The 25487-nt window shown below is 35.3% G+C and overlaps 2 protein-coding genes across 3 annotated transcripts in view; both read left to right on the forward strand.

Moving 5' to 3' along the window:
- The window catches only part of LOC130052942 (uncharacterized), a 33452-nt gene extending 20238 nt beyond the window's left edge, over positions 1-13214 (forward strand). For both annotated transcript variants that reach the window (XM_056159232.1, XM_056159231.1), the window contains one exon: positions 11933-13214. In XM_056159232.1, the coding sequence (XP_056015207.1) occupies positions 11933-12678 (746 nt within the window). In that variant the 3' untranslated portion in view covers positions 12679-13214. The remainder of the gene's footprint in view (positions 1-11932) is intronic.
- Positions 1-25487, forward strand: part of LOC125673012 (uncharacterized) — a 1263960-nt gene that overhangs the window by 78268 nt on the left and 1160205 nt on the right. The gene's annotated exons all lie outside the window — the stretch shown is intronic.

Raw genomic sequence — 25487 nt, forward strand, 5'->3', positions numbered from 1 at the left:
AACCGCAGATATACTGATAGACACAATAGATATACATACTGATTTACAAACTACAAATATACTGAAATGCAATATACAGCCATATGAATGGATAAAACAGGGACAGATTGATAGACAAAAGACAGACAAAGACAGACAGACGGATATACTGATAGAGAAAAAACACAGATAGACAGATATATTGATAGACAAAACACAGTCATACCGATAAACAGAACAGAGAAATACTCATAGATAAAATAGTCATACTGATAGTCAAAGCACAACAAAACAGAGATACATATTGATAGACAAAAAACCAACAGAATGACATACTGATAAACATAACACAGATAGACAGACATACTTAAAGACAAAAACCAACAGAATGACATACTGATAAACATAACACAGATAGACAGACATACTGATAGACAAAAACCAACATAATGGCATACTGATAAACATAACACAGACAGACAGACATACTTAAAGACAAAAACCAACAGAATGACATACTGATAAACACAACACAGATAGACAGACATACTTAAAGACAAAAACCAACAGAATGACATACTGATAAACATAACACAGACAGACAGACATACTGATAGACAAAAACCAACATAATGGCATACTGATAAACATAACACAGACAGACAGACATACTTAAAGACAAAAACCAACAGAATGACATACTGATAAACACAACACAGATAGACAGACATACTTAAAGACAAAAACCAACAGAATGACATACTGATAAACATAACACAGACAGACAGACATACTTAAAGACAAAAACCAACAGAATGACATACTGATAAACACAACACAGACAGACAGACATACTTAAAGACAAAAACCAACATAATGACATACTGATAAACATAACACAGATAGACAGACATACTGATAGACAAAAACCAACAGAATGGCATACTGATAAACACAACACAGATAGACAGACATACTGATAGACAAAAACCAACAGAATGACATACTGATAAACATAACACAGATAGACAGACATACTTAAAGACAAAAACCAACAGAATGACACACTGATAAATATAACACAGATAGACATACATACTGATAGACAAAAACCAACAGAATGACATACTGATAAATATAACACAGATAGACAGACATACTTAAAGACAAAAACCAACATAATGGCATACTGATAGACACAACACAGACAGACAGACATACTTAAAGACAAAAACCAACATAATGGCATACTGATAGACACAACACAGATAGACAGACATACTGATAGACAAAAACCAACATAATGGCATACTGATAAGCACAACACAGACAGACATACTTAAAGACAAAAACCAACATAATGACATACTGATAAACACAACACAGATAGACAGACATACTTAAAGACAAAAACCAACATAATGGCATACTGATAAACACAACACAGACAGACAGACATACTGATAGACAAAAACCAACATAATGGCATACTGATAAACACAACACAGATATACTGATAGACAAAATACATATATCCTAATAGTCAAAGTACCTATACTGAAAGAAAACACAGACAGACATACTGATAGAAAAACAAAGGCATACCGATAGACATAACAGAGAAATACTCATAGATAAAACACAGCCATACTGATAGTCAAAGCATAAACAAAACACTGATTGACAAATTGAGAGACAAAACACAGCCATACTGATAGACAAAACATTGACATGCTGATATACAAAATACATACATACTGACAGACAAATCACAGATATAATGATAAACAAAACACAGATATACTGATATACAAAACACTGAAAGACTGATAGACAAAAATCAGACAAACAGACTAAAATACAGATAGAGAGACATACTGATAGACAAAAACAGACAGACAGATATATTTATAGACAAAACACAGGCACACAGACTTAAATTATGTATACCAAAAATATGTCACCAAGAATAATTTGGAGGTGATGTAATGACTGTCGTTAAAACTGCAGATTTATCTTCTCATTAAATAAGGTAAGAATGAAACGTGGATTTACATGGTTGCCACACTCATATATCCTCTCACAAACACCATGATTAAATGGAATGTACCAGACTTTGGTTGTTTTTTTTTCCCGGAGTCACCCCCTAAAAAGGTGCAGTCCCCGCACGGTATGTAACGAATTGGTATACACCGTTGCCATCCGCAGCACGGTATGTGACAGTTTGTTAAATACAGCGTAGCACCGCCGCGGTGGCCTAAAGGTTAGAGCGTTCATCCCGAACGCGGAAGGTCGGGATTCGAATCCTGAACGCGACAGACCTAAGTCGTTAAAACAGGTAGGCCCTAACAACAGTTCCATCTCAAAACGCTCGGCATTAGATGTGAATGCCACGGGTCCTCGGAGATGACCTTAAAAACGGATGTCACGTGTCACAGTAGGTGTGGCACGCTAAAGAACTCACTGCTCAATGGCCGTAAGCGCCGAACAAAGGGTGTTGCTAAAACGCGGAAGGGAAAACGGAACGGAAATATTGTATGCAATAATGTTATGAGGAGGTCAGCAATTTGCAAAATAAAAGGTTTATTATGAACAAGGGAAGCAGAAATTACACACAGAGAGCAGGAAGTCATCCAGAGAATCCACTGGTTCATTTACTTCATACTAATACATATGCATTTTAAAATAATTAACTAACCGCCGCGGTTCGCTCCGCATACGGAAGGTCGGGATTCGAATCCCAGCCGCGACAGGCTTAAGTCGCCAAACGCTCGGCATAAGGTGTGAATGACACGAATACTATGAGATGACCTTAAAACGGATGTCCTGTGTCACAGTAGGTGTGGCACGCTAAAGAACCCTCGGCCGTAAGCGCTGAGTAAAGGACTGAATTTGAAGCCCTTCACCGGTCTTGGTGATGTCTCCATATGAGTGAAAAATTCTCGGGAGAGACGTTAAACAATATACAATCAATCAAAATCATTAACTTACCATGTAAAATATCAATAAAGAAAAAAATATAACCATACTGAAAAAACTTGAATTTTCAAATTGTATACCTAATGAATACCCCCCCCCCTCCCGAAAACAACATTGTATAAGATAAAATAATGTTTTTCAACAATTGCCCCATACATAGTCTTCTTAAATCGAACTTGCTTTTATTCGTAATTTAGTTCTACACCTGGTATAATACACATATATGTGTTTATGTATCACACCAAATTTTATAGTGAACGAGTCCGCTGTGTATAAAAGGTTTGCCTAATTTGGGATGAAGTTATGTGAAAGTTCGTACATTTACCGACATACTGCGGATTAGTGTTGAACTCGAAGACATACAGCGGAAACAAAGATTAAAATAGAACCAATGGAAACAACGATGAAGTTTACGATCCATAATATGAGGAATTCTTAGATATGAAATAGCTAAAGGACTGAAAGACAATTTATGTTTGAATGGAATTAAAAGGTCATCTTATTATTAATCTAAATATTAAGATACAACTATTCAGTTGAGAAATAAACTGCTAGAAGTCCTCCTTGGAGTGCTGCGGTCGCTAAGTATTTGCTACTTTTAAAAAAGATAATATATCAAACACAAAATGTTTATCTTGTTGACTTAATAAGATCATGAATTGTCGTTGTTATACACACACCACACTCCCTGTTGTAAATATGCAGTACACATATACGGTATTATGTTTAAATCTACATGTAAATGTGCGTTAATGACGTTGTGCCACCGGGGAGAGAGGCATAGAAAGTATGAGTGTTCTTTCCATTCCCTACCCAGGGCTCGAAATTAACATCTGCTCGTCAGTCTGTGACTGGGTAAACGTCTGGCGGACAGATTGACATTTGTTTTAGTCAGTCCGATGGGACTGGTTAATTTTCTAAAGCATCATTTTAGAAAATATACTTATGCAATATTTTGCACACATTTGACATGCTTCGATCTGTAGATATCAGACGAATCTGATTCGTAAATATAAATTCCACATTCAAATGTTACAATATTGTCTGAGTTAAATTTCATTTTAATAACATTAACAAAATATATGTAATTATATCTTGAAAACTCTGTTGGACTAATACATTTTTCTGCGGACTGGTTGAAATTATACTCCATCAGTCTGGCTGGACTGGTGACATTAAAAGTTGCTTCAAGCCCTGCTACCCATAGGTGTCGCTGCTCGCTAAAATATCTGTCGATGCCGACATTTTAAAATTGTTGTAAAACGCATTGCAAATTCCTTTACAAACGTTGAACTTCGCTTAATCAATATATGATGCATAATTTTAAGATAATATGGTTTTAACGCTTGTAAACAAATTCCCAAAATTTTGATTTTAATCATAGCAAAATCTGCCAATAGTTGGTGTTATCTTAGCTACATTAATCATTCAACTTCTTAAATTATATTCCGTTTTCCGTTCCGCGTTTTAGCAACACCCATCCCAGCAAAGGCCAAAAGAACTAGAACCCCACAGTACCAAAATTGGTCCTCTTGCCAAAATAAGTGAGACTTTCACAATTGACGCTCTAAGACTGTAATGTTATTGAACAGTTTATTTCATAGCAATATATTTTCTAGTTTTCGTTTAGCAGTCGTTCAAACTTAATTTTGTTTTTCAGCATGAAAATTATATAACGCCATGGTGTTTACATCATGCTGTTGATGTTATAAGAATGAATACACAAAAAGTGGACGCATATCTTAATAATATTCTTTGGACTTATTATCGTAGTAAATTACAACTACATGTATTAAATTCCTAAAATATTAGTAACTTCCATATTTTCTATGATGTTCAAATTTGTGATATATTGGTGCATCAAAATTGGTACCTTATAAGTTTTACATATTGCCCTTCCTTACATAACACTATACAAAATTTTCTCACTGTATCACTTGAATATAATTGAGAAAAACACATGATCAAAAATTAAATTCCATGCGGCAAAAGGACCCAGCGAATAGTATTGTTTTACCGCCCATACCTCAAATATGATTTTATTTTTTCAACTTGTATAAATTTATCTATTCACATCAATTTTCATTGAATTGATATTAATTGACGATATAAAGACAAAAACTCTATAATATATTAAACTTAAGTAATTATAATAACTAATTAAGACAATGTTGTTGTTTTTTACGCATCCCCCTGGTGAACAAAAAATCGTATTCATAATAATTGATATTTTAGAAAGAGTCAGTACAGGTTTTGTTGAATCAATGGGAGATAGGTGGGGGTAAATACTAGAAATTTGAAATTGAAGGAAAATTATAGAATTCTAAAGTAAATATTTCATAATTTCAATTCTACACGGGTTGAACATAATTTATGATTAAAAATGTATTGATGGCGTGATTTTAGAGCAGAATTTTAACAGTCAAAATTTATGCCGGCTTACCCCTTCGCAAAAGGTGTTGTAATTAAGAGGTTTAATTACATGACACTTACATCAGACTTATCAATCATTTCATAATGCATTCCTCGTTGCATTATATAAAACTTGCATGGTCAAGAGAGATATTCTACCACATTACTAGAAAAGTTAGCTCACTAGCGAGGCAGTAAAAGATCCCCATTTACTGTCTGCTACCCTAGTTATTAAATGTGTGAATGGAAAAATCAGTCCTAGGCTTTATCTATTTTACTTTTATAAAACATAAATGTAGTACATGTATTCATTTTCATCATTGTTTTCAAACAGTTTAAAAATGAATGCTACATTTATCTTTATAAAAGTAAAATGAATAAAGGACTGAATGTAGTATTCATTTTCATCATCACCGCTGCGGTGATGTAGAAGTTATCTAGTGTTCGCTCTGCACGCGGAAGGCCGGTGTAAAGGCAAATTTTGACCCCCATAGAATAATGACCGGGAGTCATTTGTCGACATCGAAAAGTGACCCCCTAGCCGTAGAAAAATTGGATAATTTTGTAGAAAGAAGATCCAGGGGTCATTATTTTGCGTGTCATACCTGAAAAATAATTACCCTCGTAGAAAAATGACCCCCTCCCTTTCTTAGCAGATTGTTTGATTTTAAAGGTGTTGGTATGGGTTTTCAGGTCATTATTTACCCAGAGTTATCGTTCCTGCTGCTCCTCTTATCAAATTTATTCCATGTGTATTTTTTTTTTCACGGTTAATAAAATAAAAGTAAGAACTAGTTCATTAAATTTGAGGAAAACCCACTGTAGGGTTCATGACCAATTACAACTGAAAAAAAACCCCGCATATTTCTGGGACGGATCCAGGGAATTTTCAAAAAGGGGTTCTACCATAAATTTTAGTTCTCAAAAGGGGAGTTCCATTCTCAAAATGTGTTCTATTTACATGTATAGATCTTGTGTAATCAAACACACACATAAAAAAGAGCTGCGTCTAAATACAATACTTCTTGTTTCACAGAGAGGCGTGGAATCTTCTTAAAACTGACGAATTGACATTCATTTTTTGCTACTGGAGTCAATAGCTTATTTCATTTAGAAATCATTATCGTTTTTCAAGAATTTTGAAAAATGAGTAAGTGTTGATAGATGTATTAGTGAGTATGCGAACGATAACTTTTGGGTAGACTATAGCATTTCACTGGATACTTTATGCCTGTCAGGGGTGTAGGACAAAGGGACGGGGGCATGTGCCCCCTCACTTTTGGAAGATGGGGGGGAGGCACAAGTGTGTTTGTGCCTCTCATTTTTTTAACACAACATTAACATAGATTGATCAAATGAGAATATACTACAGTTAAAAAAATACTCAATTTTGATATGCAGGTTCTCAGCACTCAAAGCATTATTTCTTGCATCTACATAACCTATTCTCTCCGTACTACATTTTTTTGACCGAGTTACGTTTTAAACCGTCATAAAATAGTTAGTTACAAGAAAAATGTTCTTACGGTGAAAATAGTTAGATCTCATTTATATTAGAAGGCGATCCCCCCATTGCAATGTTCAAAAGTGCAGTATGTCGTACACAGTACAGGGGAGTAGGGGAGGATACAGCCGGGGCACATGTCCTCACACTTCTCAAAGGGGTAAGAAGTATGGTTGTGCCCCCCTTCAGTAAAGCTTTTTTACAATCTGACTAGAATAAGATCCCCGATCCGCTCCTTTGTTTTCATATTGTCTCTACAACATAAATACAAAGGAGCAGATGGAGGATCTCATTTTTATCAGATTGGGATTGTTAGTTAGTACCCACAAATAAAAAAAAAATGAGTCATTACAGTCGGAAGCGCTCCAGAGGCCATGAATCTTGAATTCTTCAAAATTTTATTCGGGAGACACGAAAATACATGAAACTTCATTATTGAAGTCAGTAGGAAATGGCATACAATCAAATTATCTAAAGTGTAAAAAAATAAAATAAAAAAAAAAAGAGCGAAAAGGGAAGTGTAAAGTCCCCCCCTCCCCTTCGTGAAATAGGGTTTTGGGGTGTCAGAAGGATATCCTACGTGTGTTTTTATTTATTTTTTATCATTTGTTTTGCTTGTCAAGTCAAAATGTGTTTGAGGTGGATTTATTTGGTGCCTCTCATTATTTTTAGCCCAGCTACGCCACTGCCTATTGTGTTAAATTATCAAACACCCTAAATAAAACGCCGCACTGCCATATCACAGTAAATGAAGTACACCTGCTATCACCGTGTAGAAACGCACTAGAATAAATATCACTCTCTCTCTGTCTCTCTCTCTCTCTGTGTGTGTGTATGTGTGTGTGTGTGTGTGTATATATGTGTGTGAAGAATGTAGAGGAAGCAAATTTACAAAAAAGATGTGATTAATTAAGATTAATTCCAGGTTTAGCACCCTGTAAAAATGGCTGATGGCGGGGGGGGGGGGGGCAATTTGTCTCCCCTCTTTCGAAATTCCTTGGATATCCATATAAGTACACAAATCCCGCTGCTGATCAACATTAGAGGATTTCCAAGACATAGTAACCCCCAGCATGTCCATCCAGGTCTGCAAAGGTTGGGCTTATCGACAAAAAAATTACGAGTCACTCTTTTGTTAAAACAAGTAAATTCTTATTTTTGAAACAAAATTACAATTCCTAATATGTTTTAATCTGGTTACGTTTCATATGAATGATATATTTACTTATAATATGACAATGTTGGAGTGCCTCCCTTAGGCATTACCAGAGAAATAATCCTTAATAAAATTGACAAGGGGGTCATTATTCTACGGGGGTCATTTTTCTAAACGTGAAATAGGCTGATTTTTTTAAATGGATATTTTTTTTCTACGGGTGAAAGGGGTCATTATTCTATGGGAGTCAAAATTTGCCTTTACACCGGCCGCGACAGACATAAGTCATTAAAACAGGTAGTGGCGTTTTCATCGACAAGCGCTCGGCATTAGGTGTGAATATCACGGGTCCTCGAAGATGACCTTAAAAACGGATGCCCCGTGTCAAAGTGGGTGTGGTAAGCTAAAGAACCAGCATTGCTCAATGACCGTAAGCGCCGAGCAAAGAGCTAAATTTGAAGCCATTCACCGCTCTCGGTGACGTCTCCATATGAGTGAACAATTCTCGATAGAAACGTTAAACAAGACACAATCCATCAATCAATTAGCGTAGTACAAATGGCGCGCTAGGTATTTTTTTTTTTTACATTGTGTCGCTATTCGTACTACGGTGTGTAACAGATTGTTCCACACCGTTTCGTTGTTACACACCGTGCCGTATCACTTCACCTTCACAGTATGTCAAATGTAATACTAGTTATGATTGTAACGGAGACTGTCATGGACGTTCCCCAAACGCCCCCGCATTTAAAAGGTGGTGTCACTGTACTTCAGCACAACCAATCACAGTGTTTGAGGAGTGGGGTCTAATTTGTCGCCGATAGTTGGCACCAATGCCAATTCGAAATTCCCTGAAATTTTTCCAAAATCTGACCGAAAAATTATCCATCGTAAAATCCGAAAATTCTTTCTATGACTTTTATATAGAAGCTGTTTTTATTGTATATGTATATTTCATTCCGGTGATCAAAATCTTGTGGTTTTTAGCAATCCTAAGCTGAAAGTTCAAGTGGGATTTTCTGATTACCCATTGTCCGTCCGTCTGTCTGTGAAATTTCACGTTTTCGAATTCTTCTCCAGAACCACTGGGTCAATTTCCACCAAACAATGCATAATTCGGGCAAGGGGATTTAAGTTTATTTAATTGAAGGGCAACATCTTTTTGTCAGGGGAAATAGTAATGAAATAGCAAATCTTCTCCAGAGACACTTGGCCAATTTCAATCAAACTTGGTATAACTCATTCTTGAGTGAAGGGGATTCAAGTTTATTCAAATGAAGGGTCATGCCTACTTCAAAGGGGGATAATCACAGAAATGTAATAATAGGGTGGGGTCATTTAAGAATCTTCTCAAGAACCACTAGGCCAGGAGAGCTGATATTCACTTGAAAGCTTTCTGACATAATGCAGACTCAAAATTGTTAAAATTATGACCCTCGGGAGTAGCGTAGGGCCACAGTTGAGGGTTAAAATTTTACATACAGATATCTAGGGAAATCATTTAGAATCTTCTTCTAGAGAACCACTGGGCCAAAAGAACTGAAATCTACATGAATGCTTTCTGACATTGAGTAGATTCATGTTTGCAAAAATGCATCTACCACATACGTTTTAAAACATTTCATTGAAATCTCAAAATGTAAGAATAAATTAAAAGTAACACTGCACGAGCATGCCAATTTGATTTAGCGTATGTGGTTCGCACCAATCATTAGATAGACATTCATATTGTAAACCTATCACAAAGATTCTTTTAATTCAGACTTTGATTATTAATTAGAAAGTCATGGTCTTTTTCTTCAGTACCCCCCCCCCTCCGAAAGAAAAAGAAAACATGAACGAAAAACAATACACGTACATATTATCTACCAATACTGTGAATATTATTGATTCATTTCATTAATATCAGATTTTCAGAATTTTGCTTTTGGTATCATCCAATTAAAACAAAACGCACGTGCATGCGCGAGGAGATTGTTGATTTTGAGTATGGCAATCGGTTTCCATATGCGTGTTCAGAAAAATTACTTTAGTATGAAGGTTTAAGTGTTGATACAGTTAGCGCTAAAACTCTACAATGTACAACACGGAAAAATCTAAGATTGATTGATTGTATATTGTTTAACATCACCCTCGAGTGTTTCGTTCATATGGACCGCCGCAATGTTTTAGAGGTAGAGCGGTTGCTCCGCATGTGAAAGGTCGGGGTTCGAATCCCAGCTGCGACAGAACTAAATCGTTAAAATAGTAAGTCACATTATTCCATCGCCAAACGCTCCACATCAGGTGTAAATGTCACGGGTCCTGGTAGATGACCAATGAGGCTTTGGCATATACATACAATGACCTTGACCCACATTATACATTCAAATGTTCTCTTGAATGACTTATTTGTACCTACGAATGCGATTTTTGAAATTTCGAAGCAGCCTATATTCAACATTCATCATTTTTCTTGAAAAAAAGTATGTGAGATTGAGGGAATTCGGATTGAATATTTCGTTGTTTTTTTATGTTACTTTAAAGCTGCTTTTACATGTTAGTGTCCGGACATAGAATGTTTGAATAATGACCATTGAATGTATTCAAATCACAAACTATTGATTCACTATACATATATTTGGATGCAACCACAGAGACAAATACCGTCAACCTGAGGGATGTTTTATTAAAACTATTAAGTGAAAACCTAAAATAAAATAAATAATCAGAAATACGTTTAAATATGACAATGAATATCCCAATTACATATAATTAAATTTATCATGAATAATTACCAAACACCGGTACATATATCTCCAGTATATGAAATATGAAAACTTGAATGCTAAGTAGCTAATGTCTGTTCCCTTCAAGGGTAGCACCGAGAGTGCGGGCCCTGGATTAGTAAAATCGGGAAAGTGAGTGAGTATTAGAAACCGGTTAAACAAGTATAACGAAGTCCAGTGGTCAGTTATAAACACACACGCGTGGTCTGTCACACTTCAGCGCAGAAATAAAAATAAAAACACATTTACACTTATGCAATAATGAGAAAAAAGTGATTAATGATAATTTATTTACAGAGGTTACATGGATATATAAGTGCTTGATTATGGCGTCATTGGGTTTTTCAACAGTTCGAAGGTTGTTTCCATGTAAACGAATAAATTGATCTATATGATTTTTTTTTCAAACAGATGAATCCTTCTTTCTATGATTCAACTACTTCTTTTTTTTATACAAATCCAATAACTTTCAACTCAGCATCACCGTCCCCCCCCCCTTTTTTTTTAAAGGATGTACACTAAAACCGACTTATCTGAGGTTTTTTAGAAATAAAAAATAAAAAAAAGCTTTAAAGAACTGCATTTAGCCATCAGGACGTTGACATCGCATACACGAAGAAGTTATGAATTATAATGCAGCGTTCATGAAATAAATATGGAATTTATTTATGTCGGATCTGTCATTGTTGTATTTACAATATAATGATTAATTCTGGTGAAAATACATGAACATGGTAAAGAAGTTTCCAAGTCAACTTTGTTGTGCAGAAATGTGTAATATTCTGTATAAAACGTCAAAAATGTGTATTATTCTGTATAAAACGTAAACAAAAGTGTGTAATAGTCTGTATAAAATGTCAACAATGTGTAATATTATATATAAAACGTAAAAAATGTGTAGTATTCTGTATAAACCGTCAAAAATGTGTAATGTTCTGTATAAAACGTCAAAAATGTGTAATATTCTGTGTAAAACGTACAGAAGTGTGTAATGATCTGTATAAAATGTCAACAATGTGTAATATTATATATAAAACGTAAAAAATGTGTAGTATTCTGTATAAACCGTCAAAAATGTGTAATATTCTGTATAAAACGTCAAAAATGTGTAATATTCGGTATACAATATTACAGGTCAGTACCACGACCGTTCTCCAGCTGAACGTTGTCTCCTGTACTGTCTTCTGATGGTGGGCGACTACACCGTCAAGGCCAAGGACGAATCTCACATCACGATGTACAATGCGATCAGAGAACGATACTTTACAGAACTACCTGTTTGTGAGGAAATCACCGACCCCGACAATCCCGAGGAAATCATTCACGTGGAAAACGACGTAATCAAGTTTAAGCCATCCGACATCCGACATGACGTCATGTACGCGTTCATTACAGAGTGTCTGGTGGAGGACAGTGATCTGAAGTTTTTCTTGACCACGGCGTCACCTCACGTGATATCAGAATACTGCCGGTCGTGGAATTATAAGCGGAGTGAGGGAGAGAAATGTCTATATATACCGGCTAGACCGGATGAGATGTACGACCTGTTCATAGACAGACTACAGCTGGATATCCTCACACACTGTACCGTGTCAGACAGGGGGATTCAGTACAGGATCAGTAAACGTTGTAAGTATTTATCACAGAACACCTTAAAGTTTTATCAGATAAAAGTATTTCTGCAGAAAGGTCATTACCATGGATACATGGAACTTAATTTTATTTTTGTAAAATTAGTTTGGAAAGTAGGTACGAGAATAACGTGTATTTTTATCATTATCTACAAAAAAAAATATAAAGAAATTAAAAAAAAAACTACTGTAAAAACAAACATGCATAGCTTTGTTTACTTGGCATTTCAGTCTAAAACATTATATTGATATTTCATGTGCAGGGACAGGGAAAACTACGAAAAGCCCGAAATATCAAAATAAATAAAGAAATGATAAATTAATACAAAGAAATAAAAGATGAAGGTGTGGTGTGGTCAGTGTCTATAGCGATATGCTCTTGATGGACAAGCTGTTTTGTTACTTAGGGTTTTAACGGTAAGGTATTAATATTTACATTCAAACGTAACAATGACATGAAAAAAACCACTTTAATATATGATGTAGTTCATGTGAGAATATTTCACACAGAAATAACTAAAGTAACTAGCATTGCCAGTATGATCAACCACGTTCAAGTCAGCATTAATTCCTGACTGTTGAAAAACAAAGCTTTACTTTATATTAACTGGGCAGTCTTGGGACCACGTTGAAGGAAGTTTAAAATACATCTAATGCAGCATATTTTTTTTTATTTTCGAGAGCATGCAAGAAATTGTCAGATACATGTGAGAAGGGGTTTCTTTTTTGTGTCAGAAGTTGTCCCACACTCTTGTCTGATATATCATTGCGATAGGAATATACATGTAAAGATAAAAACTTCACTGAATTGATACTGTACATCGTTGAACGTTTACACGTACTGCAGCTGGTCGCAATGATTATGTAAATTGGATTTTCTTTAAACACAAGGATAAGGAGAACATAAAGGGGTGATTTCAAGGTCACATTATAATATTGATTTCACCTTGGAGCAAACCATACATAAAATTAGGGGAGTGCTATGATTGATTGATTGTATATTATCTAACTTCCCTCTCGAGGATTTTTATTAATATGGAGACGTCAACATTGTTCATGAAGGGCTACATCGTTTAGACCTATGCTAGGAGTTTGCTGCCTTTGAGCAGGGAGGGATCATTATCGTGCTACACTTGCTGTGACACGGGACCTCTGTTTTTGCGGTTTTATCCTAAGGACCATCCCATTTAGTCGCCTCTTACAACAAGCAACGGGTACTGGAGACCTATTGTAACCCGGATCCACACGGGAAGAGAGAGTGATTTGATATGAAAAAGAGATTATATATGATCAGTGACGGATTTAAGGGGTGAGGCGCAGCCGGCTCCCCATCCCTAAAACTTTCCAATTTAAAGTAAATCGTGGTCATTTGTTAAGAAAAAAAAACCGATAAAAGAAGTAATAATTTCTTCCACTCACGAAGAAATGAATAACAAAATCTTTTGATTTTTTGAAATATTTTATTAGGAGAACTTAATTTTTTCCAATGATTGGGAAGGCCAAAATGGTCTATGGGACAATGGCCCCACAGTTCAAATTTTCAATGGACCCTTTTCAGTAAATAACAAATGTGCAGTGGAACATGATGTTTATTGGTTTTGTTCAAACAATCACATGATAAAACCAATTAAATGCTTGATTTGATTAATCTCTTCTTTTTATGAAACTTTTTGAGGGAATCATGAAAGTCATGAGAGGTCATCCCTTTTCCTTCAAGGCGAATTTTCAACAATTTTTCACTGTGGTCAGGTGATAATCTGTTTCGAAGCTTATTCACAATAATATTCTGCTGACTAAACACCCTTTCACAACCAGCTGTATGGAGTGACAGAACAAGAGCTATCAAAGCAAGCTTTATAAGGTCAGGTAACTGTTCTGAGTGATGCTTTATAAGAAGACTCCATAGTGTCTGCATGTTATCCACAGGATATCTAGCATCCTTAACAATGGTTTTGGTCTCCAGCCACTGCTGCAAAACCGCCTCCTTGTCAAGAACTGCTTCAGATCTGGAACTTTTGTGGCACTGAAATTGAAAATTTGAAATCAATGAGAATAGTATAACTGTCAAGTTTCATAATAAAGCTATTCACAAGATTCAGGGATATAAGAATTCATTCAGATTGATTTGAAAAACCATGTAACATTATTAAAGATTATTTGATAAAAAAAAATGTATTAAAAATGAAAGATAATAATAATATCCATACCTGTTTTTTCTCCATAAAAGGATAACAGTTTCTCCATTTCGTCATTTCCATAATCATTGACATCTTCAAAATTGATTTCAGGCATTGCCAACACAAAAAATGAATCCAGGAGACTCTTCTCTGAAAATCTGTAAAAATTATGTTCATGAAATTATTTTCAATTCAAGATTTACTGGTATTGAATTAAAATTGATAAAATAAGTACATCAGGGGCGTAGCCAGAAAGAAAATGAAGTGTACGCAAATTATGGCAAGGGGTCCGGGACCACCTTGAGGCCCCAGTGGGTCCAGGACAAAATCCTATTGGGGGTGAAGCCCTCTAAAACATCTGGGTTTTACCAATGAAATTACTTATTTTTTTGTACATAAAGTTTCTTGTCAATTTCTAAACCCAAAATAATTCACAAAATAATTTTCTAAAGTGTTTTATGATGTCAATTCACTGTGTGTACTTGGACTGATTTACATTCGTTTTACGATTTTCTTCCGTTGTTTTGGACAAGTGAATTTGGTAAATTTTACTGATAACAAAATATATCCTCATTCGTCTACTACACGTTCATGTGTATTATACTGTATATAATGTACATTTAAGTGATATTCGATATGATGTTAATGATTTTAAATTAAAAAAAGGATTTTAGATTTGATTGAATGGACAGTATCATGCTCAAATGCGGATCCAGCGCCCCCTCCACCGTTTGAATTTTTTTTTATCATTACAAACGCCCACAAAAGAGGAAAATGTACGTATATAGACGTTATATGTTCATTATTTAAATGAAAAAGAGCCCACTCTCTTATTGGCACAATTTCGTTAGCTTCCGGGGGCTTCGCCTCCTGCACTCCCATCAGTGCAAAGCTTCAAGGCAACCCCAGCCTTCTACTGCCCCCCCCCCCCCCCCCCCCCGGTATGAAATTCCTGGATCCGCCACTGATGCTGATTGAATTAAATACCGGGAATATTTATTTTTGAGGCACAAATATTTAAACAGCAAAGATATCGCTCTCTCTGTCTCTCTCTCTGAAATGATGTGTACGTAGTTGCGTACTTGCGTATAGGCAGCTACACGCCTATACATGCATTTAAGAAATATTGATATTTCAAGTTTTTATTCTTTTGGAAATTGACAACTTGGATATATATCATATATATTACCTGCTTCGTATGTTATCAATCAATTTGTTGACAAATGAACTCCTCAGTGCCTTAAGGTTTGTATTTGTGTTCTGTAATCTGTGCTCCTTCAATGAGTGAATCAATATCCTCATCTTCGGCGCATAGATTAAGTAATTCAATGCGCCATTTTTCATTTGAATGGGACTATGGCGCAGGACGCATGGCCTTCCCAATCTCTATTTTTCCAAAACCCCTTAATATTTGTCGTCGTTTTTATTAATTTCACCTTATAAAAAATGATAGAAAATAGTACACATTACTAAATAGGAGACATATTTCAAGCTCTATAAAACCTGCAAAATCCAGGAGCTTACTGGGGCTTCGCCACCTGGGCCCCCACCAGGACTTCGCATTGGACCCACTGGGGGCCTCAAGGCGGCCCCACACCATCTGCCTCATAAAGTGACGCCCCGTCACCACAATTCCTGGATCCGCCCCTGACTTTAAAGCGCTGTCAGTTTTTCATACATGTAGTACATGTATATTCAATATGGATGTTCAGCAGCTGATGAGGTCCTCATTTGACATTTAGAAATGTTAAAGCAAATACAGTTCAAAATAAATAAGTACTGAAATAAAGAATATTTTTGTACAAAAATGTATTTGTTTTTCTTATGATTGTTCACGATTATCAATATTTTTCATATTCTTTTTAAGATACATTTCAAACTATTGTAAAAAGTATATGAAATCGAAAATACATTTTAAACTATTGTAGACGCCACGTTGGCCTAGAGATAGAGCGTTTGCACCTCGCATGCGGAAGGTCAGGGTTCGAATACCGGCCACGACAGACCTAAGTCGTTAAAACCGGTAGTAAAAGTTCCATCGCCAAACGCTCGGCATTAGGTGTGAATGTCACGGGTCCTCAGCTATGACCTTATTTTTTAAACAAATGTCCCGTGTCACAGTAGGGTGGCACGTTAAATCAAAGTACTTAAAGTACTCGTGGGAGTTGAACATTGTGGAAATTCAGTTAGAAAAGATAGTACTGGAAGGGTAGGGGGATAAATGACTGAATATTATCATGATTTTAGATACAAATCAACTGTTGTTGTTTTTCAAAGCGTTACAACAGCAAACATGGATAATGGAAGGCCCATGGGCCACAACGCTCCTCGAGTAACTGAAGTCGTGTTGTTGTTTTCTAGAATTTCACCCCTTTATATTCTCATGAAAAATGTGACCACATATTATGGCCCAAACTTTCAAATCAATATGGTTATCAATGCCTTGCAGTTATGAAGAAGTTTTTTCCCCTGTATATATACATTCAAGTTTAATCCTAGTTATAGCTAATTCTAAGGATTCATTACTTGAAAAGGTAGTCCAATATGCTAAACTGTCACCTGAGTATACTACAGTCCTGTAGAGGATCAATGGAATGGTAAATAATTGTATAATAACTCAAAATAAATGAAATGCAAAAAAAAATAAAAATTGTCGGGCATCGGAAATGCACAAGCCAAGTTGCGCAAGGAATGGGCATAGAGGGAACCGGCAGAAAAGTTTTCAGGAATTATCAAGCAGGGAGCAAAATTTTGCGTACATAAATTTCAGCCGACTTAAATCCTTTGTGACCTTGACCTTTAACCCTTGACCAAAATCAATAGGCTTCTTTGTCTCATCAAGGGCGATAATCCATCTAAGTTTAATTGAGATCCTATAATTTGTTAAAAAATTATAGTGCAGAAAACAAAATTTTCTCCAAATTTCAGTCTATTTATAGCCACTGTGACTTTGACCTTGTGACCCCGGAATCGATAGGCTTCTTGTCTTACTTAATCGATCTAAGTTTGATTGAGATCCTATAATTCGTTCAAGAGCTATGGTGCGGAAAACAAAATTTTCTCCAAATTTCAGTCTATTTATAGCCAGTGACCTTGACCTTTGACCTAGTGACCCCAGAATCGATAGGCTTCCTCATCTTACTGAGGGTGACAATCCATCTAAGTTTGAATGAGATCGTATAATTTGCTCAAGAGCTATGGTGCGGAAATGAAATGTTGATGCGTGCCCGCCTGCCCGCCCAAAGGTACTTCATCAGATCATAAGCCGAGTTCGACTTCATCGCAACTCCGCTAAAAATGAAACACTAGTCAAATAATGTTATTTGTTGCCAAGGTATTTGGGATATTATACTGTGGCTCAAACAGGGGGTGAATGAACCTGACAGTATGGAAAGCATATAGTGGAATCAGACTTGTGATGCTGGAAATCTATAGTGATTAATAAACTATACATATACAAGATCCATAACTATTTTTTTTTCAGTTTGTGAGGGAGAATCCTCATGTCTCTTTCATCTGTAGACAAATAAACAATGTGTTTTGACCAGAGCAATTTCCAATCCTTTTTGCAGCATAAATTCAACATTGTGGCAACTGGGTTAAACTTTGATAGTGAAGTCATACATGGCAGCACCTTATCCCATGCTCTTAAAATTTCTGTTTGACACACACTCATGACATCCACTCAAACATTACAGAGTGCAGCAAAATCCCATTGTAATAGGGGATTCAAAATGGATAACTGGTACAAAATATGGTACATACTATTCAAAAAGGATAATGAATTTGACATATTGATGTCTTGGAAAAGGAAATTCTGACATTAGGGCTCTAAGCGTTTTCAAACATTGTCATTTGATAAAAGTGTTCTACATTTTTAAAAATAGAGATTAATATGTCTTTACATACATAGGTGAGAAAGATTCCATTATTCCTAGCCGAGACATACCATGTATGCTCAAAAAATTCATAAACAAATATCACACTACTCACGTAGAAAATGTGGACCTTACCGTCATCAAGCGCAGCGAAACACGCCATTTCGAGATTATAGTCGACGAAAGCTCGTTAACAGTAATGAATAAGGTACACTCATTTTGTATCTATTTTGTGACTTTCTTTTTTAAAATGAACAGTTCTCTAATGTGTAACGTGCAATTCCTACGTAATTCAATAACTTGAATCATGAAGCAGTTTCACTTTGCCACCGGATATAAGAAATTTTATTTCGTATTCCGATCCCAATCGAAAGTTGTTGACTGGGAATGACGTGTTTTAATTCAATCTACATGTAACATGTAAGCATTTTTTATATCACATTAAAAAAAAAAACAAATATATACACATACACAATGTTGTAGAGTTATTTCTTGTAAATTTTCTGAGGTTTCGCACCATATTCGATATTTCGCGCCACGGTGTCAATAGGGCTTGTGTGCAGTTGTCGTTCGTTTCCCTATCAATGTTTATAGGTGACGCTGCGCTACAAACGACAATTTTCAACCTTATCTTTTATTTTTCTATGTCTATCAGTATCAATTTGATCGAAATCTTGTATTCAAATTGATTTGAATACAATATCATTGCATTTATTTACATATCAATTATCAAAATTAGATTAATTCAGAAAAGTTACATGGATTATTTAATGGCGGATGTTTATAAAAGTTTATGTTGATTTACCTAGGAGTAAATCAGCTGACACAGAACCCCCGCTGACGACCACTATACAAATCAATACAAATTACTGCGCAGAAAAGTGCGTGATGACCCAGGGAGATTGAACATAGTTCAACTCCCAAAAACCGTCACTGCTCAATGACCGTAAGCGCCGAGCATAGGCCTAAATTTGAAGCCCTTCACCGGCCTTGGTGACGTCTTCATATGAGGGAAAAATTCTCGAGACGTTAAACAAGATGCAATCAATTAACTATATTGTAAATGACTACATACACTGTACAATGCACTGAAATTATCATCTGAAGGTGGGTCCTTAGTCCTGAATTTTTGGGGTTTAGGTAGCATTTTTTTGTTTGGAATCAATAGATTAACATTCAGAGTAATGAAAATAGGCAAATTAGTTAAGGATTTCCATATTAATTTTCATTACAGTCGCAACTGAAGTCATGTACCCCTATTTAGATTTTTATGAAATTCATTGGAAACACTTATCTGTTGTTATTTTAAAATGGAAAAAAAAATTAAATTGCATTAATTTATCAGGAAACATGTCAATAACTAAAACACATGTCATTTTCAATATGTTCATCAAGTTTTAGTATAATAAGTGCAAAATTATTGAATTAGCCTTATTCTCCAAAATATTAAAAAACAAACTAATATGGACACAACTTCCTTATAGCATGGTTTACATATCATTTTTTCTGTTTATATTAGTAGATGTACATCTGTTGTAGTTATTTATGAAAAAAAATCCATACCTTTCCTTAATAATTTCAAATCTATAGCTTCCAGAGTATGTATACCCCCATAAAAAACCTAAGTCTGGCACCATACAGCTGAGCTATTCAAAACCACTGATGGATTACAATTTTATGTAATTACATGAAAAGACACAGATAATAATTCCTTATCACCTTGATAAAATGTTTGTGAAAAATATAGGAAATATATTGCATAATGGACTTGATAAATAATTTAATGAAAACAGAGTTATTGTCCTTGGATTCAATATTTTGAAACACATTATTGACTATTCAAATATAACTAAGACTTTTGAAATAATTTATGGTAACAAGATTTTTTACAATAACTATTGAAAAAGACTCCCAACAAAATTTATGTTCCAGTCATTAAATTATTGACTTTGGAAAATCTTATGACGTCACAGGAGTGTGGAACTACGTTAATATATATACTTCCCATAACAAAATATATACATATGTACATGTACGAAGAGGAAAATCTGCAAATTTCCGGTTTCATCATTTTCCAGCGATATTGAATGTGTCGGTGAATTTAGATGCCCTGCAAAGGGTTTAGGGGGTGTACACCAGAAAGTGTACACCTTTGCTCTTGATTACGGAATGATGTACACTTTGTGGTCGGTATCTAGACAAATCAAACTTATCTAAGCATTTTAAAAGTGGAACTACACGTGCGTTGGAAATAGACAAATGTTTGTTCTATTAACTCGGGGGGGGGGGGGTGTATTGTGTACCCCTATTTCTATATGTAGACTGACATAACTCTTCATTTTATTTTAAGGTTGGGGGGGGGGTCGTGGAGTTACTATGATTCTTTTTAACTTAACGTAAGTTAAGATGTTTAATAAAACGGATAATTATCGTAAATTAAGGTTATGATGAAATAAACTTGCGAAGTTTAGTAAAACTCAGCCCTGATCCCACCTCTGGTGTGTCCAGGGGTCGGTGTTTGCCCAACTATCTATTTTGAATTGCCTATATGAGTTATGAGATTCATCATTGTTCGTTATATTCACCTCTCATATGTACACCTTATCAATAGGGACCTAGTTATATGTATCATATGTTATGGAATATTACTCCGCAAATTGCAAGCGATGCAGCTGGTAAAAAAGGAAAATCAAGATGGCGGCATGATATACCTTGTTAATGGTTTGTGTATAGAAATACATTTTATTATAGATATTCGAAACGGCGAGTGCTTGTGGTACATTTAAAAAGAAAACTGTGAATCTGTGATTGTCCTCGGGAAGATTTAAACACCCCTGGAAATCGAGATCGTTAACTCGGACGCTATTGGTAACAAGGATGCAGTTATATAGAATTGGTTTCATGTTGTATATTTTGTTATAACTTACTACCACCTGTACGCGTAATTAAAAGGAATTACAACCTGACATTGTAATATCCCAGTGTCAATTACATGTATACTTCCGCGTCCTGTTTCAGGCCAGTGTTATCATAATGTAGAAATGCGAGATTGTATGACACTGAGTTGTACACAATATCATTGTTTTAGATAAAAATAACAACTAAAAATATATACTTGTAATAACAAAGATATTATGATGCAAGTGGCAAAGAACGACCGCAAATAATTTATTAAATTTCAATGACTGCGTGAAATTTCAATTTTGCATGTGCACAAGTATCAATGATGCAGACCATGTTTTGCCATGTTAAAATTTGACACCCTATTGTCGCCTCCCTCTACCCTCTAGGCCATGATTTGAATAGATTGGAATCTGCACTACCTGATGGTGCTTGTATATTAATCTGACTAGGCATGGCTGTGTTGGTTTTCAGAATACGATTTCCCCATACATGACCTTGTATAACCTTGATCCTCTATTAAAGGACACATCGCATGTTTTTAAACTTTTTAATTTTTTCAGCAAAATTAATTCATTTCATGCCTAAAACTACTTTACATGTGTTTTAAATGAAACAGTTTGCGTAGTTTTCGAGTTTGAAAGCGATGAAATTCAAATCTTGCGATATGCATATTTTCTTCGATATTTTACGCGCCATTATCTGTGACGTCATATGCGACCTCGAGCGAGAAGATTTGAAAACAGTTGATAGCCATTTCATAAACAGATTAGATTTAATTGACAAACAAACAATTATCACATTAACAGCTTGTAAATAACACTGCATTAGGGTGTTTTGTGCCGTTTAAGGGTGTACTTGCTGTCAGAAGAGAGGATTTGGACTGTGTTTTTATCAATTTTCGAAGGAAGGTATGAGGGACAAGACGTGATTATTTTTTGTCGGCACAACGACTTTGCCATAAAAACACCCAGTAAAATTTGTCCCTGTACTTTTTCTAACAAGCACTTGGACAAATACGTAGATAAACTGCAAGAAAGTGGTTCTATCGAAGCTACGGCATATGCTTTCCGTTCTGCTCTTGAATTCAATACACACTCGCACCAACTGACCTTCACCTTGTATCAACATAGGCAGAACTTTGCTAGCAGTGTCTACCAACTGGTAGTTTTAAAAAAAGAAATTTAAAGATAAAAGATAATTGAACTTTCAATTATAAATAATAAAATATAATATTTCCCGACTTTGAATTGAATTATAATGCTTTCATTTTTTTTAAGGAACGCGTACGTGTTTACAACAACAGCACGCCGCGCTCCCACTTCCTACGTAACAACGTGTTGATAACAAAAAATAATGATTAGGCCTAATAAAATTGCTTTAATAAAATAATTTAAAAGTATTGTGATTTTCACAATAAGTTTGATCATTATTATTATTTTTTCTTTTTCGAAATGCACCCGTGACAGTAGGCCTAGTTGTCAATGATACATAATCGTATCATAATTTAGGCCTATCTAACTTCTCCAAAAATAAATTTAATAATAATTGCTCTGTTTATTTTAGAAAGCAACAACGCTAATTACAGTTGTTTACAGAAATGGCATTACCAAATTATGTTTAGACAGGGATCCGATGTAAACATTATTTACTCGCAAATTTATGCAGATTTCATACTCGCTTTTCTCGCTACATTTGGGTCGCTATTTGTATGCACTGGTGGCTAAAAGATATAAGACACTGGGAATTTGTCAACATCGAAATAAATGTTATCCATGGTAAATAAATTAGGCCCCTAAAACCCGAGTTTTTAAAAATATCTAACACTACTTTTACAACAAGTTGATCGACGAAGGTCGCATATGACGTCACTGTACCACGTGACTACCTATCTAATTAACTAGGCTTTTTGAAATCGGGGCTTAGATTTAAGTCCGTATTGTGGCTAATTATCGCAATACTTCAGCGAACGAACTATTACAATTAATTTCTATAAGCATAAGGAAGACAAAATGCATATAATTCTGTATACTTTGAAAACACGAGATGTGTCCTTTAAGTTTCTATCCTACATCCCGAGTCGAATTATGGGTGCTTGCATTTTGAAATGATCAACCATGATAACTTCAAAAAAGATATTTGGCATGATGGCAAACCATTTCTTCGTTTGGTACCGTACTTTTCCTGTAGTGTCACATAGAAGAGACAATCTTTATTTAGCTCTTCTGATAAATGATCCGATGTGCGATGATATATGATAGATATACACTACTGTACATGTGGAATCAGTAGTAGCACCTGCTGGCACGTGTCATCGTTTTTCAGGGAGGGGAGACCCTGAGACATTTGAAGTAGTTGACTTGTCTGTATTTCTTGACAAGTAAATGAAAATGTTCCAATCTATAATAAAAAAAATACATATATATCAAAGGGGGAGATAATTATTTATAATCAAATTCAAAATGAACAAAACAAACGTCCAAACGTACCGAGAAATGTCTAATTTATTTGCAAAGAAATTCTCCCTATGAAAATGACACCTTGGCGAAACCTACTGAGAAATTTCTAAAGATGCACTGACCTGAGGGATGACTCGTAATGGTTTATAGTCTAACAACAGACCAAACTTTATATGTATAAGGAACCATACCATGGTAATGCTCAGAAACCTTAATCATGATGTCGAGTGGAAATAATCTTATTTTAGATTCTTCTAATTAATGATGGCATTTGTCCGAAATTTCTAAGATGTACGAGACAAATATACATGTCTTTAGTTTACTGCGATGATTGACAACAAAAAAAGTATATATTGGCTGAGACGTAAATAAAGAGAATGCCGTCATGAGGTCATACTCACCGGGATGCATAGAATACATTTACTATAACACTCCACGCGACAAGTTGCCGAGGGCATAAAATTTCATAAAACTTTGTAGTTGATAAGGACACATTCTGTAGATGAACAAATTTACTGGAAATTCTGATTCTATATTTATTCCTGGGAATTTTGCTTCTTTTGATCTTAGGAGTTTGCCCACTATCAGACATGATCTTGTTAGCGCAACTCCTCTGAAACCGAACAATAGAATTTCATGACATTTTGTAGTTAATAAAGGCGCACGGTGGAGATGTGCATATATGCAGGAAATTCTTATAAATTTCTGGGAGTCATCTCTGTTATAGGGACATACTGTGTAGATGTGCATATTCAAAGAAAATTTTTACTTGATTTTATTTTTTGGAAGAATAACTCCGTTTTGAACATATAGATATCTGGTTGCTGTATTGACTATAACTATCTATATCTATAGATTAACACATTTTGCCAGTACACTTTGAAAAGCTTGCTTCAGAGTTACTGCTTGTACTTTTAATATTGTTTCATACATAAGGTGAATTACGTAAGCTATAATTATGCAAGATCTTGTTCTGCGTATATTCAGTTTTTAAATCGAGGTAAGCTACTGACAAACAAGTTGATGGTACAGGGATTTCAACAGTCTCGATTGAAGTCAGCATTTTGCAAATTCTATGGTCGTTATAACGATCTACTTCGTCAATACAATCTCGCATTGGGTCAAATGCTATCTGACGTGTTTCATACCGATTGTTAAGCCGTTCTTGGCACACTGATTTTGACTGCGGATAACTCCGTTTACCTGATCAGGATATAGGGCTCACGGCGGGTGCGACCGGTCAACAGGGGATGCTTACTCCTCCTAGGCACCTGATCCCACCTCTGGTGTGTTCGTGTTTGCCCAACTATCTATTTTGTATTGCTTGTAGGAGTTATGAGATTGATCACTGTTCGTTATCTTCACCTTGCATTACTTGATTAGTAAATACCATACGGCTAATTAAACCCACTTTCGTATTCAATAAACTACCCTGAAATGGCAAAATTTAGAGTACAGTGGCGGAGACGCTTTGGCCGATCTAAGCCAGTTTTCTATTTATTTTTTAATGACAACTTAAGATAATATGATGTGATATGAAGTATTAAAGTACGTTGTTCATCGATGTTTGATTTTGATCGTACAAAAGAAATTAGTTTTGATAATTGATGAATAAATAAAATATGCCCTGTCCGTTTCCTCAA

This window comes from Ostrea edulis, chromosome 3, assembly GCF_947568905.1.
Source record: "Ostrea edulis chromosome 3, xbOstEdul1.1, whole genome shotgun sequence".
In the NCBI taxonomy this organism is placed as follows: Eukaryota; Metazoa; Mollusca; class Bivalvia; order Ostreida; family Ostreidae; genus Ostrea; species Ostrea edulis.